Consider the following 16,985-nt stretch of genomic DNA (forward strand, 5'->3'; position numbering starts at 1 on the left):
AACCAAAGCAAAAAAAATATTCCCTTTTTTTATTCTTTTTAAGTAAAATTTTTCTGCAAGTTTGTTCTATTTGGTAAGATTTCTAAGTTTCTTTAGGCTCATCCAGAAACTTCAAATGCTCATTTAGGAAACAGGAGTTGTTCAATGCCTTCATCTGCTGAAAGGAGAATAAGTAATTTTCAGTAACTGTGACTATTATCATATTAAAAAAAAAAGATTACATGAGATTCTGCTCTCTTCCAAAGCAGAAGCTGAATTTAGCAGGCTCCTCACTGAACTGATTTATCTCCTTTGAATTACACAATCTGGAATATGATGTTTATTAAGATTAAATAGAACAGGCAGAGGGCAAGATATTTGACAAAAAGAAGGTAAAATCAGACAGATGGTCTCTCAAGCTGAATTATACACAGGTACAGATACAGGAATTACAGGACTAGAAGAGGAAGTTTGGAAAGGACCAGCAACTGTCAAGAACAAGAGGTTGTTGAGATGTCTACTGATAAACATACCAATGATTTAACACAGATCATAAGAACTGATGCATCTTTCCTACAAAAGCCCTCACAGACACCTTTCTCCTCATTACAAAGGACAACAGGTAGTTTGACTGAAAAGGTCAAAGAAATTGTAGAAGTGCGAGAAAACCTCTTCATTCAGCTGCAAAGCCACCAAGAAGAAACCCACAAATATAAATTAGTAGGATCATTTAGAGAGTTCTCTGCTGAAAGAAGTAGACTATCAAAGGGGACTCAAAATCTTAAATTATTACAGAAGCAGCCTGAGTGAAAAACCGATGTCATTGGAGTTTATCTTCTTTAACAAGGTCATTTCAAATAATGGCAAATTAATCCTGTTTGGTTGGTAGCATAACTGCACTGCACCAGGATCTCAGATACACAGCCTTGATAATGTATTTTCACTGACCAGATATGTCATCAGCATTGGATGGCAAACACCAATAAAATAGTTCAAAGCTTCCAGCAGCGTGCTACAAAGTGTTAGCTACACGCATCACCAAGAGCACTAAGACTTCTGCACAGTGCAAGTTAGCCTAGAAACCTTTGATCACCAAAGTAGTTTTCAGAAAGATCATTAGCTAGAACCAAGAACTGCTGGATCTAAAATAATGTGGCTTAAAAAAGAAAATAAAATCAAGCCTGGTTTTCCAGCTTAAAAAGTTTCAAAGTTTCCTCTGTTCACATGGCAGCGGTATCATCTCCATTATCAGCAAAGAGGAAAAAAGAAAAATCAAAGCAGATACATGTCTATCTTTTGACATAAAACAAGGATTACCTTACCTTTCAATGTTTCCAGTAAGTTTTTGGCCACAAACCAACAGATGGCTTCAAAGAAAGGAAATTTGAAAAGATCAGGGGTTTTTAGCCTCTTCTCCATTTCATAACACCTGAATAAGTAGAAATAGTACAAAACATGAACATTTTCTAGTTATCAAATTCATTATTCAACTACATAATTATTCAAAATGACTCAATGTCTAAAATAAAATAACCATGGCTGTGATAAATGAAAGAAGTCAAGTACCATATAGTTAAATCTCAACAAGACTACAGACGAGACCAGAGCTCAATCTTATCCAGGCTCTGACCTTATGAAGTTTGACTGCAGCACTTCTAAGAATAAAGTTGGACTTCATAAAGCTATAATATAAACCCAATGTGTGATCTTTTAACAGACAGAATTTTACCAGGATTCCACTGTAATAAATAAAAACAATACATTTAGAAGACAGCTCCGTATCTTGGACAAAATCTAAATATACAGCTGCCCCCAGAGCAATGCTGACTTGAGTTGGCTCATTTCAACTTCAATGTCACACACCTGGGCTTGCTCAGTTTTGTTTTACTCATACTAATTTCCAGAGTTTTTTTTTTCTTTATTCTTTTATTTGCTTACATTCATGCATATCCTTCATTTTGATTTCAAACCAAACTTTCCAAAAGTGAAAGAAGAGAATGTGCTTGATACATTCTGACTGAAAATGCCACTACTGTCTGCCTGAGAGCCTGTATCAATCTCATCCTGGTTAAAAGCATGAAGAAAAATATCTATTAAAAGAGTACCCTACTTACTGAGGAAAAGGTACAGGAAGAGCTGAGACTAACCTGAGCTGCATGCCAATGTTGAGGTTGTGCAAAAAGTTTCCTCCAAAAGCCATACAATCCTGAGACGTGAGCACAGCATGAATCCAGCCTGTAATGACAGATTTTGAAACTTAATGCATACATATAAATTATTGTAAGACTGTCTTTAAATACATATATAACTAAAAAACACTGTACCTGGGAACAAAAAAGAAAAAAAAAAAAAAAACAACACAAAACTTGTATTCCGTGCTGTAAGTAAATTTTAACAGAACTTAAATTCCAAGTTTCAGAAATCTAGTGGAATTGTGGTTTTCGGAAAGTGTTAAGATTAAGACATTTTTCACTGGAATGCAAGGCTGCCAGTGATTTTTTTAAAGTAAAAATTCAGCCCCATTTTTCCTTTCCATCAACAAAAATAAGCAAGTCAGGAGAGTTAAGTTATACTGAACAAAAGATACAAATCACAAAATTACAAAATTATATTCCTTTAAATATTTACACATTGCTTACAATAACTGAGCAGTTTGCTCAACATCAAGTAATCTAGCAATACTGAAGTTTCTCAAATAGGAATTCAGACATGGCTCCATAAATTATTCTAAATAGAGTCATCCTAATTCCAGTGATACTATGATCAGTTTAAAACCCAGTCTAAGCACTCCGACTATATAAATTTGTCATGTAGTTGAAATCCTGTCCCTATGAACTCTACAATTGAACGTGGCAAAGTATGGCAAACATTATGCTACCAATCTAGCTGATTACTACTGGATTATTTCAAGTACGCAAAAGAACATATAATATTAGCTTCCTGGCTAAAAATAGTTATTTTAAAAATTTATACTGTGCAGCTTTAATGTAAATAAACTAGAGTTTCTTCTTTTAAGATTGTTTCTGATTTCGCATGCATACATATGATCTTTTGACAAAAGATGAGTTGGTCATACAGTTGCAGATTACTTAATGGTCTGACTGAGTGTAGCCAAGATGTACAAACACAGGAAGCTCCTCAACTTGAGTCAATATCAGCACAAATCACAAGCAACTATATATTGCAAGCTACCATTAAATCCATGCCCCAATTCAGTTATGAACAACTAGTTCCAATTGTTGTGGCACCATATGTAAAAAGACCTGAAACCTAGCGACTATGCTGATTAAGCAACATGCTTACTATGAAGCCTGGGAAGGAGGTACATTACAGAATGGCATACAAGAGAATGTAGAATACAATGATGGATGCAACCTGAGGGCTTTTTTTAAAAAAAAAAAAAAAGACTATTATACATTGTTCATTTTTACTTCTGTTCTTTGAGAAATGCAGTGCAGTGAAAACTGCCTTGAATTACCAGCTGCATTTTGCATTTGTTAATATGGTTTTAGTTCTTCACTCTTATCATAATCACTGCAGTAGATTAATACCTCCGATTCTCCAAGGGAATATATGCGTTTCAATCCTTTAAGCACACATATCCCCAGACACTGATAAAACTGATAACAAAGCCTCATCACTGCTACATCAACACCAAGGATTTTTATGGCATGCCTCTATCAACCAAATGATTTAATTTTTCTACATTCCTACTTGCTATATTATGCTGTAGTTTGATCAAGTTCCATGTAACAATGCAAGAAAATTTGGTGTAGACCACAGAGTATCCTGAGTAATATTTAAATAACTCTCAAGAGCCTCACAGTAGGTGCTATGCATCTACATGCAAGACTGATTTTAAATCAGAAGACTGCTCCGAACATATTTCAATGATTATAAAATAATTATGACATCCACTAGCATCAGTGCAAGCAAGAACAGTGAAAGTGATTTTTCAGTAGAGATCAGGGTGTTTTTTTTAAAGCCTTTCATCAGTCTTACAGAATATCCCACTTTTAAACACCTAATCTTGAAACCTGCAAGAATTCATTGGTTCTTATACTATATCATATGAATGTATATGTGTGTACACACATACATACGTGTCTACACACATTTACATTTAAAAGTACCATTTTATGTGTATACACACACAAATTCAAGTATACATTAGAAATTATCATTTTGTGATACTTTCCTTTTTGGTCACATTATAGTGAGAGCTCAGATGCAGCTGATTACTTGGGAAGCAGTAAGTATTTTCAAAGATCTACACACCACAGTGAAGTTCTTCATTCTGTAATTTCGCATGGTTTGCTCACAGATGTATGACTTCACGCTTAGATGAATGGAAAATCAATGTAATCTCTTGCCAAAAACGTATGGTTTTAAAAAAGGCCTGGTGTTCAGGAAAGTGAAGTGCATATATAGCTTCTCACCATGTAGTACTTATTCTGCAGAAGCCATGAGCTAGAACAGTGAACACTAAACCTCACAGGTAGAGAGCTGAGCTATGAGAAAAATGTCTGTTTAGGAAGTCCACAACAGAATAAGGTATTGAACATAATCTTCAAGGCTTATTACAGAAGTAGAAACATGCAACATTTTCCTTTTCCATATATTTAAAGCTTCCTCTCCTCAGAAAGGATGGTAGTACCCAGTACAAATCTTAAATAATAAAATAATTAAAACGTATTTATATGGATGGACTGGATACATGAAAATAAAAAAAGTTAGCTGGCACTCAGTTTGTTAGCAAACTATGGTTTTATTTACTAGACTTCCAAGTTCATGGTATTTGGGAGTTTGGGTGGGGTGGAAGTGGTGTGTTTTGTTTGGAGGATTGTTCTGTGGGGATTTTGTAAATAAAGAAGTTACATTGTTTTGGTATTTCTTTTTTCTTAAAAATGTCCTGCAATTTACTAGATACTATTAGGGGATGGCTATAAGAACTGGTAAATAAAACCTGAGAAGACCATACATCTGCCTCATTTTTAAAGAAAGCTGCTGAAATGAATTTATGAACACTACAGTTTTGAAACCTACGTTTTCAAACACCCTTTTCAATAAAAAGAATTAACACATGAATCCAATTATATATTTTTTCAATTTTATTTAGGGACACTTCCATTTTGATTCAGAGTCTTCACAGGCTCCACCACAGATTTCCTGCTGACAGAAAACCCCACCCAAAACACCCACCCATCTTTTACTTTTAATTCCCTAGCCTACAACATAAGTAGTTTATGGGATGTTTTAGTAATAATTTCACCTAGTAGATCTTACAGTATTCAAAAGCTGTAAAATTGTAATATAAAATTGTAAATAAAATTGTAAATAAAATTGTAAATAAAATTGTAAATAAAATTGTAAATAAAACTGTAAATAAAACTGTAAATAAAACTGTAAATAAAACTGTAAATAAAACTGTAAATAAAACTGTAAATAAAACTGTAAATAAAACTGTAAATAAAACTGTAATATAAAATTAAGATTTCAGTCTGGATACCTATCAAATGGTGAACAATGTGTGTCCTATGAATTGGAACTGCTTTCATGATCTCAAACTTCAGCTTTCATTTACTGCCTTATAATTGGGTAATAAGCATCTTCTCTTTCCCTGACAACTGTTACTACTGTCACGCAATCTAAAAAGTTAATTACTTGCTTTGAAAATCTGAATTCCTGAATTATTATTTTCTTATCCAAAATTTTAGGAGAAACCAAATGTTGACAATGCAATCATTTCAGGATACCCTCAATTCCTGGTGATTAAACATGCAAAGTCCTAGAAATAAGGGTAACATCTTACCTGTTGGAACAAATAAAGTGTGTCCTTGCTTCACAACACATTTGTAACATTTGTCAACCTTGTCCCCAAAATATACTTCACTCTGGGTGACAGATGAACTCCAAGACTCATACAGAGCCAAATTTTCATCAGTGGGCTTAATCAAATAGAATATCTTCTCACCCTATTAACAGAAATGCCAAATAAATAAATGCATGTCCTCCTGGAGGCATAACTACAACCTCTGTGTATTTCCTAATTAAGTAACAGATTAATCTAAATGATAGGTAAGCCATGTTTCCATCACAGAACGTCAGGGTTTTTAAGCCTCAGTGTTTCAGAACTGTAACCCACCAAAAGCTGAGTCAATAAAACACTACCCCCAGTTGGTATCTTATGATGTAAAACCAGCAAACAAAACAACCAAAGCTTTTCATTGGCATATGAAAGATTCCAGCTTTTATAAACAATTTATGGATCTGCGCACATATGCCAAATGACAAAATGCAAGATGAAACTACTTTGTCTCTTCTATGATGGTGGGGTGAAAGTCTGTGAGAAGAATAAACAGTTGAATACAGCAAGAGTTTTTATTCAATTAATTTCTTCGTACCAAAGCTCCACTATTCACCTACCAGTCTACTCAAATGATCAAGTCAAACAGACTAGAAGTCACCAGAAGCATAAAAATGCAACACCGACAATCAGTAATTCACTTTAAAGCTCCTCCTCTGGCTTTTTAGCACAAGATTTTATACAGGAGATAATGCCATGGCAGAAGGCTTCACACTTAAAGAATACTGTTTCACACAGTAATAAATCAAGAAGCCTTCATACCCAGAGAACATGGTACCAAACTGATGTTCCTCCAAAATCGATATGAAAATCAGTATAGCTGTCCTGGACACCCATCAAGCAATACTTCTGAACAAAAGGCTTAGGGAAGACAGAATCATCTGGCCAATAATTTTCCACCCATGAAAGCTTTCTGGCAATATCTGGTACTTCCACTAATTCAGACATCCTTTTAAAGAGAACAAAACAAAACAAAAAAGATCCATGAATATAACCAAGAATAAATCACACAACTTTTAAAATTACAGCTTTAAATTCGTTTCCCACAAAATTATTACTTATAAGTGTTTTATTCTCACATTACATCATAATAGGTATCTACATAAAATATGCAGCCTCCTATCTTTCCCACTACAGACATTATATTACTACACATACTGTTCAGCTTAGTGAAAACCACTTCCTGTGTTCAAGGAATTGAAGTCGATACTCACTTTGTGTCCGAGAATTCCAGGCTGATCACATTCAATACTTTTGGCCGGTCAGGATTTGTGAAATACTTAATATAATTATGGAGCTTCATTTTACTGTCTGCTTGTCTTGCTACATCTATTACATCTATCACTTTGTCACCACCTGTGAAAAATAGGATGACTTTCTTAAACTTATCACAGATAAACACAGCCAATTCAGGTGTTTAAGAGAAATTAAACTTTTTTCCAGCCTTTCTCAAAACATTTCTGCACAAAGCCTCCACTACCAGTATTGGAACAGGCAGATCAGTATAAACCAACTCCTTATCAGGTCTAACTTAAATTGCTATAATCAGCTGAGGACAGAACCAAAAACACTCTAAAAATAAGTCCTCTTTCCGGTGGCTAACCAAAAAGAAAGAGCAGTACAGAATGACTGCAACTGGCTTAAAAACTTGGGTTTGTGGCTGCATTGGAAGAACTAGTGTAGATAAAGTTACCAAGGCAGAGCTGTTCCTCACTCTTCCTACTAATCATCACCACAGCACTTGAATATTTAGCGCAAGGACTGTTGAGAATTATTTACAATAATAAATCCTTCTGTTCACAGTTTGTAATTCTTAGCAAACTGAACTAAACTTGCACCATGATTAATGTTATTAATGTTGAAAACTATGCAAGTACTCCTTTGCAAACATTCTACAACCCACACCCACCATCCTTATACTGATAGATAACTTTTAAGCACACAGTAATTTCACTAAGTAATTGCCATGACTGTGCTTCATTTCTGAAGACAAGGACTGGTTTAAGTGCCATGTATTTTGAAGTGATACATCTGTACAGCTAGACAAGCAAGAAGCCACCTTAGTCAAGAGAAAGCCAACAACATCATTACAGCAATTGTTTACGTCTATTTAGCTATACAACAGCCAAATTTGACAATTACTTTTGGAATGCTGGAATGTATCCAGATGTACATTATTAATATAATAACTTCAAAATTGCAAGGTGATACTAACTCACTAAATTCCAGTTGGAATAACATTTATTCAGTTTTCTTATTTTTTATTTCAGTAATAGAAAGGTAAACCTGTGGCATTCCAACTTTTTTCCCTAAACTGGAGAACCTGGCAGGTCAAAATATACATATGAGAATGAAACTATCAAATTTCTCTAAGTGTGAAGAGGCAGAATTCCAAAGTATCAAAACTATAGTAACATTTTAAAGCAGAACATATTACTGTTTGTAAGCATCATAAACGTAACAACTTTCCATATACTACATACTTTCTATATTCTGGCGCCACTGTAAAATGTTGATAGACATGAAAACATACTTTCAACTCACAAATTTAGATTATCACAAGAACACAGACAAGGCCATATAGAAACTTCTCAACTGTACTATATGTTACAGGAAATTACTGTCACCCTGCAGTTGGCTCAGTCTCTATTTCTCTGTACTGCACACTTACATGAGGTTGAAACAATTAGAGACTGTCAAGAGAGCTGATAAGGAAGAAATAGTCCTTGGGAAGCTCTAGCTCTCCTGCTAAGTGAAGCCAAGGTAGGAAATTTTCCAGGAAGGTAGATTTAATTCAGAAATGTCAATTTACTGAACACAAAACATTAAGTTTTGCAATATCCTAACAAATGACTGAACTTTACTGATTATCACAAGAGTGGTTTGTTCAATTCCCACAAAGAGAACAATCTTAAAAGTCACTATACTTTACAACATGAAGCAGAGAAGAAAACCATGTTTAGCTTGCATGAAAATTAACATGGTTGACAGCTGAAAAGACTGTACTCTCATCACATATCTACCACACAAGAAAAAAAGAAAACAAACAAAAAAAGCAAAATTAACTCGCATGTCTTTAATTTTAGTCTCCGATAGTCTTCAATTTAGATATATATTTGGCACCCTTATAATAAGCTCTTATAATCATGCAAATATTTATTTTAGATTTACAGACAGAATCATCTGTATATACTCCAGAGTGACTCTTACCTACGTAGCGTTCCACATCTAAAACGGAGAAAGTTGGCGGAGGAAGTCTGAGCCCCAGACCATCTAATTTAGGAACCATAATGGGAACATCAAACCCATGTTTCTCCAAGTATCTTTGTGTCAGCTGGCTTCCATGCATTTTCAAAATTACTTCATCAGCACTGGCAGAAAGAAATAATGGAACATTAGCAAAAAAGTATCCTCCAAGCACTAATGAAAGAAAAGAATTTATATCATAATTTGGGGGAGAACAAATGGAATGGCTACATTTGAGTCCAAGAGAAGTGGTCCTGCTATATTAAGCATATAACTGAAAGACAAAGAAAACTATGTAAACTGGCAAGGAAACGTTTACTGTCACACATAGCCTGGGAACTCAAGGTGCTTCTATATGACTGAGAACAGCAGTTTAACAGGACACAGTAGTTTAAGAGGACGAGAAAAAGGAATTCTCAGAGAAGGCATTATAGTATATTTTGGTAATGACAACAACCACCACCACCTCTTTTAAAGAACTGTAAGTCATTGTGTTTTAGTGAGATAGCCAACCACAGCTCAGGATGAAAATACATCCATGTTTCTCCACTTTCCACCAAAGCAAGTGAGAACAGATAGACTACCAGCTCACATAAACGTTCTATGTTTTTGGGAACAAAAGTTGAGGAATAGACAGAAAATATTCTGACAGTTCAGGCACAAGAAAGAAAAGCAACCACTCATGCTACAACACTCACTCCTTCCCCTCCCCCCCAAAAAAATTAATCAAAACCCCCAAACCTCCAATCCTCTCAAACCACCATACAGCAGTGCCAACAGACAACATATCCCAGTGCAAAACAGGAAGCTAGTGTATGAAAAGGCAAATGTATCCACCTGAAACAGTGACTGGGGAGGGGGGCAAGGTGCTGTTAAATTCTAAAGGAGGAGGAAGTCATCCTCAACCTTCTTTTTCTGAAGCAAAGAAAATGCCAGCTGTCTCCTCTAAGACATACTCAGCAACAACACATCTTTTTTTTTCACTGAAATATGTAAGCAAGCTCCGGTACCTTGGGAAAGAGCGAGCCCGCAGCTGTTTAACGAAGGTCCGCGTTCCAGCCTGCACAGGCTTGGAACCATCATCCAACTCTGTGTAGTCATGTCTGTGCCAGTTCCTCCTCTTCTTCACTACAAATTTCAGAAGGATTAAACTTTTAATTAGTTAAATCAGACAGCTCGGCTTTGCAGTCATCCCATCAGTGAGCCTGACATGCCTCAATCACATTACTATGATCTTAACAAACCTTACGGTTTATGCAAGGGACACTCTACCTATCTGCAACACATTAAGTCTTCAGGACACCTGACAGTAATCCTTTATACTTATATATATATATATATATATTTCCTTTATACTTATATATATATACACTTCTATGTCAGAACCTCAGTGCGTATTATGCACAATTTAAGACTCCATATCCAGTGCAGCACAAGTAAACAGCAGCAGCCTGAAAGCCGTCCAAATCTAAAAGGTCAGCAAGAAAACTAGAAAATTAAAGTTCTATTTCTAAACCTCAGATTTTTTTGTCTCTTCAAGATTCAGACTTCATTTTATGTATTACCACAGAATTAACAGCACTTAACCCCACTGACCTATCTTACCATATGAGCATATCCACGTCCAGTCTGATAGTGTTACTACTACTCAGTACCACATCCTGTTTGAAACCAAACCACCTTCCTCATATCCACTGCTTATGTCTCCATAAGAGTTTTGGGTGTAAAGGGTCTTGGGCATAAAGGGTTTTGGGCAGGTGTGATCTCCCCTATGCAAGCACAATACATATAACACAAGCATTGCAACCCGAAGCAATCAGCATCTAAGTGGTCTGAAGCTTTAATGCAGTGTTACAGCATATTAATAAAGAAAAATCAGTGAATGTTCTATTGTAACTTTGGGAGTCTAAACTGATAGTTCAATAGCAACTAAATCATATTTTTAACAGTTCCTTTTATTTAAAGGGCTGAGGAAAATAAAAAAGAACAAAAACCAACAAAACAAAAAAGACCCCTAGATGTTCTAATAAAAGTTTTTGTGTTGATTTCCCCACGAGAAATGACAGGTATGAAAATGAAGAAAACTAATATTGCGCATAGAATCACAGAACACTGCCAGGGATGAGGCAGCCACAGCTTCTCTTGGCAACCTGTTCCAGTGCCTCAACACCCTCATAGTGAAGAACTTCTAATAGCTAATCTAAATTTACCTTCTTTCAGTTTAAAAACCATTCCCCCTTGTCCTGTCACTACAGTCCTTGGTAAGAAGTTCTAGGTCATGTTTCAGTTTTTCCTAAAAAAGCCAAACAGTGCTCCACAGCATTAGATAGTTGCTACTGGAAGACTGTCCCAAAAGCATTTACTGAGACCGGATCTATAACTTAACCACTAATATTAAACAAAAATTCAACAGGAGAAAGAAAAGCTACTGTTCCTTGTCAACACAAATGGTGTTCTACAGGCATATACAGTCTGCAGTGTAAATACAACACCCAGTTAAAGAAACTGTATTAACAGGAATTGTAACTTTATGGAAGTGCTTATTCTTAAGTTTACCAAAGTCATGATGCAGCCAAAATCTAAAAAACTACCAACAATACTGAAAACACAGCTAACAGTAACAGGAAGCTAAGGACTTCAGGGAGAAAAGGTAGTTTCTAAAACCAAAAATAAAATGCTGCTTCTCCAGGAAAAAAAAAAAAAAAACAAAAACAACAAAACAAAACACAAAAAATCCCCAGTTGATTATATAGGAATAACTGACATCTTATAGACATTAAACAGAAGAGGTAATTGTTCCTATTGATAAGCTGTTTCATTCCTACAGATATGACAAAATGTACCCTTTAGAAGACACTTAAGAGAATAAATTGACATTCATAGTTGTTTGCTAACCTGCAAACCAGTGCTGAAGAGCCTGCTTAATGAGCCAACTACTCAAATACAGTAAAACATCATAAATAACAAAGCCAGGTTTATTAAGTTTTCAAAGCTATTTTCTCACTCATAAATAATGATACAAGAAATTAGTGGCTAACACTAGTTTGCAACAAAGTAGTTTCTCATAAATTCACTGCCATTGTAACAGCTCATTAAAACTGTAAAATGATACAGATGCTTATGAGATTTTATAGCACAGTTCCAACTTATAAAATCTACCTTTCTAACACTTAAAAATCATACATTAAAGTTATTCCTTTACTTACTACTTGGCAATGCACTTGCATACAGTAAATCACAGACTACCACTTCTAAGGCCTGGTACATGATCTCATATTGTCAGCTCAGACCAAACATTGGTCCAACAGTCATAATGTCCTGACAATCAGAGTCTAGTTAACATTTACTGCACCTTGCGCTCCCTTAAAAGCTCTGGATTCTAGAGTCTGGTGACAGACCTGACACCAAAATAGAATATGAACACTCTAAATTAAATAAGGTAAGAAAATTCCACAGTGGATTATTATTTTTTGAAATTGCTCTTATTATTATAATTTAGGATTTTAGGATTAATTGCTTAGCATTTTATACACATGGCTGCTTACTAAAGTTCTTGTAAAATTGTTGCTCTCCTGAATCAAGATGAGGATTCCTTTTTGTTTGAAATAGAAGAAAAAAAATTGATTGGTTAATTTGACCTCTACACCTAACTAATGCAGTAGCTTTCTTTTCATTACTGGAACTTTTACATCATTAATTTTGCAGAATACTGAAAGTAACCATACACTTGATAGTATGAAGCATGTGTTTCTTGTATATTTTTAGTATTCTTTTTTGCACTATGTTGTTTGATTAGATGGGATTATACAGTACAGCGTCTGCTGAAATCATAGGTATACTTGCCCTCCTAAATCAAACAGATGAATGTTTTCTCTTTCGAAACTCCTTTAGAAAAGGGATTTTAGAAGCTGTAAATAAAAATGTTTGGGTTTGGTTTTGGTTTTTTTTTTTACTTACATAATTTCACACGATTTGAGCATTGTAGAGTGTTGCTGCAACAGTTGAAGTCATGAGACATCAGTCTCTCCAAACACTAGAGCAAGTAGAGCCCAAACCACAAACTCTCATAATTTGATTCTGACAGCTTAGCTAAGAACAGTTAATAAAATTCCAGGTGAAGACATATTTCAATATATCACCTCATGCTTGGGTTGTAAGTGACATGTCTGAACCACCGACTAAATCTAGATGATCTACTTACCTAAGGCAACATGAAGTAATAAGGCTAATTTTTACCCCAGATCCTTGTCTTTTTAAAAAGACTTCCAACACAAAAATCACTCTTATCTCACTGTCAAATTGCTGCAGGTGAGACACAGCTTACATTAGAGCTAATAGCCTCTGCATTGTAAGAAAGGTTATTCACAGGCATCACAGTGAAAAATAACAGTTGTCCCAAATGAACAGAAAAACAGTTTTACATTTACTAGTTTATTAGTTTGCAGGTCTGATATGATCCCCCTTCTAACTGCTCGTAGTCCCTCTATTCCATAGGGAACAACAGGCAGAAAGGTGGGGAAAGAAATGGTTGTTACTTGTTATTCTGATTTACAGGAGAGACATGAAGATTTTTAACTGAAAATGACACTGGAATACTAAACACTACAAGCATGTAAAACAATTAACTTACTTTTTAGCCCCAGCCTGAAAGTACCTAATCCTGACATCACATACCATGTAAGATACGTACCACGCAACATACATCAATTCCATCAATCAGTAATGCTTTATCACTTTGTTCATTACCCTACAAGACTACCGCTGAGAGTACAATGGTTTTAAACTGATTTCTAAATGGTAAATTCAGCTTTGAAAAGATACTAGATCTTAAGTCATTGCTGACTATAAATCATTATATGGTCTTCAAGGGAAAACAAAACACTTTTTTAAACAACGATACACTAATTTTCATTCTTTTTCTCTCTGCCAAGTGCAGATTGTTTCCTTCTAGCTCTGTGCACTTTGCTTACGCTAATGTACAGCAGTGGTTTATATTTTATTCTATCTGCATCTCCAGATCAAAGAACCTTTCAGGATTGTTTGTCAGTTTTGTGGAGGTTTTTTTATCAGCTCAGAGTTAGTCATGTATAACAAGTAACTTCTAAACAATCAAACCCATCTTGATCATTCTTTTGAACAGTCTTTTTTCAATTGTACATGGATAAAGAACAGACTGAAAGTGTACAGTAAGATCCGAATAACCCATACTTACTTAGGGAAGGTCCATGGAGAATTGCACAGTTGGGACAATGGTACAGATCAATGTCAACAGCATGGTGCTCCTCTACCCCAACACAGCTGGAATAATATTTTTAGAATGTTAATGACTATACATGCAAGAGGTTTTTATATATATATATATAAAATGAAAAACATTAAAGTTCTCATCAGAATTCATTTAGTCTATAAAATCAGTGATACCAAATTATCTCAACTACTGAGTTGCCACATAAATTTTGAGTAATAATTTGTTTATCGCTGAATAAAGAATGCCATCTAAAAAAAAAGGAAACAAGAATCAGATTTCCCTAAAAATGAGTACACAATATATACCATTACCCTCAACCCACCAAAAATCTTTGATCCTAATTACAGGTAACAGTTTATGCAAAATCATTTGGGCAATTTTCCTTACAAAAGGTATGATTTAAAAAAAAAAATCTGAAGTCTGTGCTGTCAATTTGTAGAGGTGACCATGGATTTTTTTTTCCTTGTTTTTGCCTCTTCCCGCCCTCCACAAAAAAGAAGTACGTAACTCCTAACCCCAAATCAATGAAGAATACTTTCATATTATTCCTGAATTCTTTATACTACTTGTACTAGCTATGTAAGCTACAAAAGTGACCACACAAATCACTCTGTAGAAGCATTTTTGTTTTAAACAGCAACAAGTATTTCAAAGAGCACTTGAGACATGTAGTGTTTTCCCGGTGCACATTTTTTCCTAGATAAAACAATCAAAGTGGGATTGAAGTTGAAAATTTTTGTAACAGTCATGACAAAGCATCTACACAGTTGTATTATCTAAACAACATAAATTTGAAGTCAAAGTGGAGTCCATTTTCTTAGAGGTTAAAACACTAGAGGTTAATTGGATAAGATGTGCTTTTGCACAAAGTTCTCAAGGAAAAAAAAAAAGTAATCCCTACTTGGCTGGTAGGATCTGAATTCTGGCAGACTTCTTTCTCTCAAAAGTTCATTGACACTTAAGAAATTGATGACTTCATAATACAGAAGGCAAGAATACAACACTCAATATTTACAACAAAATTAGGTATTTTTATTCAATGCATTCCAGGAACTTGAAAACTTGAACAGTACTCTATTCATGCAACCCGTTTCATATCAGAAGTGTAATGACTGCTTAAACACTGAAGCTTTGAAATGATCCAGCTACATGAAGTCTTTTCCCTAGCAGTCTAGTGCCAAAATTGCTGACATGCTCCAGTTAAGTGTCAGGACATGCTGCCAAAACAATACACTAAACAGTCTAGCAGTTAAAGAGCACCAAGGAGCAATTCAAATCTGAAACTGAAGAGCATCTCCCATGTAACTATCAATGAGTAGTTCACCATTCAACAGCTGGTTCTTCTGCTTTTCCATTCACTACACAGCACATCAAATTTCAAAATTATACAGCTTCTTTATATACATGCTATTTTAAAATCTAAATGCAAAACTCAGCTGCCACAGTTCATCACAATTCTTGCAATATTTAGTATCTGTTTTAAGACCACAACTACAGGAATTGTTATTTCATGAAAATTCATTTGACATATAAACAAAGAGAAAGGCAGAAACAGTCTTCAAAAATGCATGTCCCATTTCCTTCTGCTTGTGCTCCCTCTCTTTTTATAGAATGGATGAGCAACTCAATCCTATGCATTGTAAGAAAAGCATTTTAAAAGGTACACTCTAGAAGCCCCACATGAGAAGACTCAGCTTATATATCCTTCAGAATCCCAGTATTTTAGCTGCATTTCTGATTTTTGAACAGCTAAAGCTATTTATGTTGGACTATATCTTGATCAAGTGTGTGTAACTATTTAATGAAACAGTTGGAAAATTTCACTTACTCTCTTTCCTTCTTCTTGGTGTTTATCTATCTGATACATTCATCATCACCTCTACCAGATTATCTTGCTGACTAACATTAAGAACTTTGCATCAAAGTCCAGTAACAATTCTTTGACAACTGTTGGTCACATTCTGTTTAAGAATGTTATTTTTATTGTCTCTTATAGAATGGTATAGAATCTGCTGAAAATAAACCAGAAATTCTATCAAGAACTAAACACTTTTTCTGACTTAATTAATTGAATAACCTGTCATGAAAGCACCTGGGGCTTTGTGGACAGAGACAGCGGGTGACACTGGAATGGTATTAGAACAGCTGGATTAGCCATTCAATAGAGAAAGCAAACATTTTCAGTCTACTAATTATGCTCTAAACTCAGAATTACCTGGGAAAGCAAACTACTAACTGGGAGGTACTGGAAGTGAATCTAGTAGCAGACAACTGACTGCATAGGGCAAATGAGGTACCAGCAGCATCTGCAAGAACAAGCATTATCAAGGATGTCACAGAGCACATCAATCACATTCAGCACATTACAAGTCACTTTTCGAGTCTCTTTCTCCAACGTACACAGATGAATCTGACATTAATCATTCGGGCTACTAGTAAGTAATCAATTACTGTGGTAAGTGCAACTTCAGACCTCAAGCATCAAAGCAAGGTCACCAAGAGGGAGCAGAGAGCCTGGAAAGCATTAACACACTCAAACACAGTAACATTCTCAATCCACTGCTGTTTTCCTAAATGAAATATCATTATTAACCTTCACCTCACCATCCATTTGGGTTGAAAGGTCTTTATTATGTATTACCTAGT

General features: G+C 35.1%; 2 protein-coding genes across 5 annotated transcripts in view; one reads left to right on the plus strand and one right to left on the minus strand.

Moving 5' to 3' along the window:
• Nucleotides 1-16,985, plus strand: part of RAB19 (RAB19, member RAS oncogene family) — a 327,487-nt gene that overhangs the window by 228,715 nt on the left and 81,787 nt on the right. The window lies entirely within an intron of this gene.
• KDM7A (lysine demethylase 7A) overlaps nt 1-16,985 on the minus strand; it is a 64,130-nt gene that overhangs the window by 24,004 nt on the left and 23,141 nt on the right. For 3 of the 4 annotated variants that reach the window (XM_062616432.1, XM_062616431.1, XM_062616433.1), the window contains exons 2-9: nt 14,304-14,389; nt 10,102-10,219; nt 9,056-9,216; nt 7,060-7,201; nt 6,608-6,794; nt 5,792-5,954; nt 2,127-2,214; nt 1,302-1,408 (exon numbers count right to left, since the gene is read on the minus strand). In XM_062616432.1, the coding sequence (XP_062472416.1) occupies nt 1,302-1,408; nt 2,127-2,214; nt 5,792-5,954; nt 6,608-6,794; nt 7,060-7,201; nt 9,056-9,216; nt 10,102-10,219; nt 14,304-14,389 (1,052 nt within the window). The remainder of the gene's footprint in view (nt 1-1,301; nt 1,409-2,126; nt 2,215-5,791; nt 5,955-6,607; nt 6,795-7,059; nt 7,202-9,055; nt 9,217-10,101; nt 10,220-14,303; nt 14,390-16,985) is intronic. The other variant, XM_062616435.1, reaches the window with a different exon arrangement.

This window comes from Pezoporus occidentalis, unplaced genomic scaffold, assembly GCF_034315485.1.
Source record: "Pezoporus occidentalis ecotype Australia unplaced genomic scaffold, CSIRO_AGI_Poc_V1 ctg19, whole genome shotgun sequence".
Taxonomy (NCBI): Eukaryota; Metazoa; Chordata; class Aves; order Psittaciformes; family Psittacidae; genus Pezoporus; species Pezoporus occidentalis.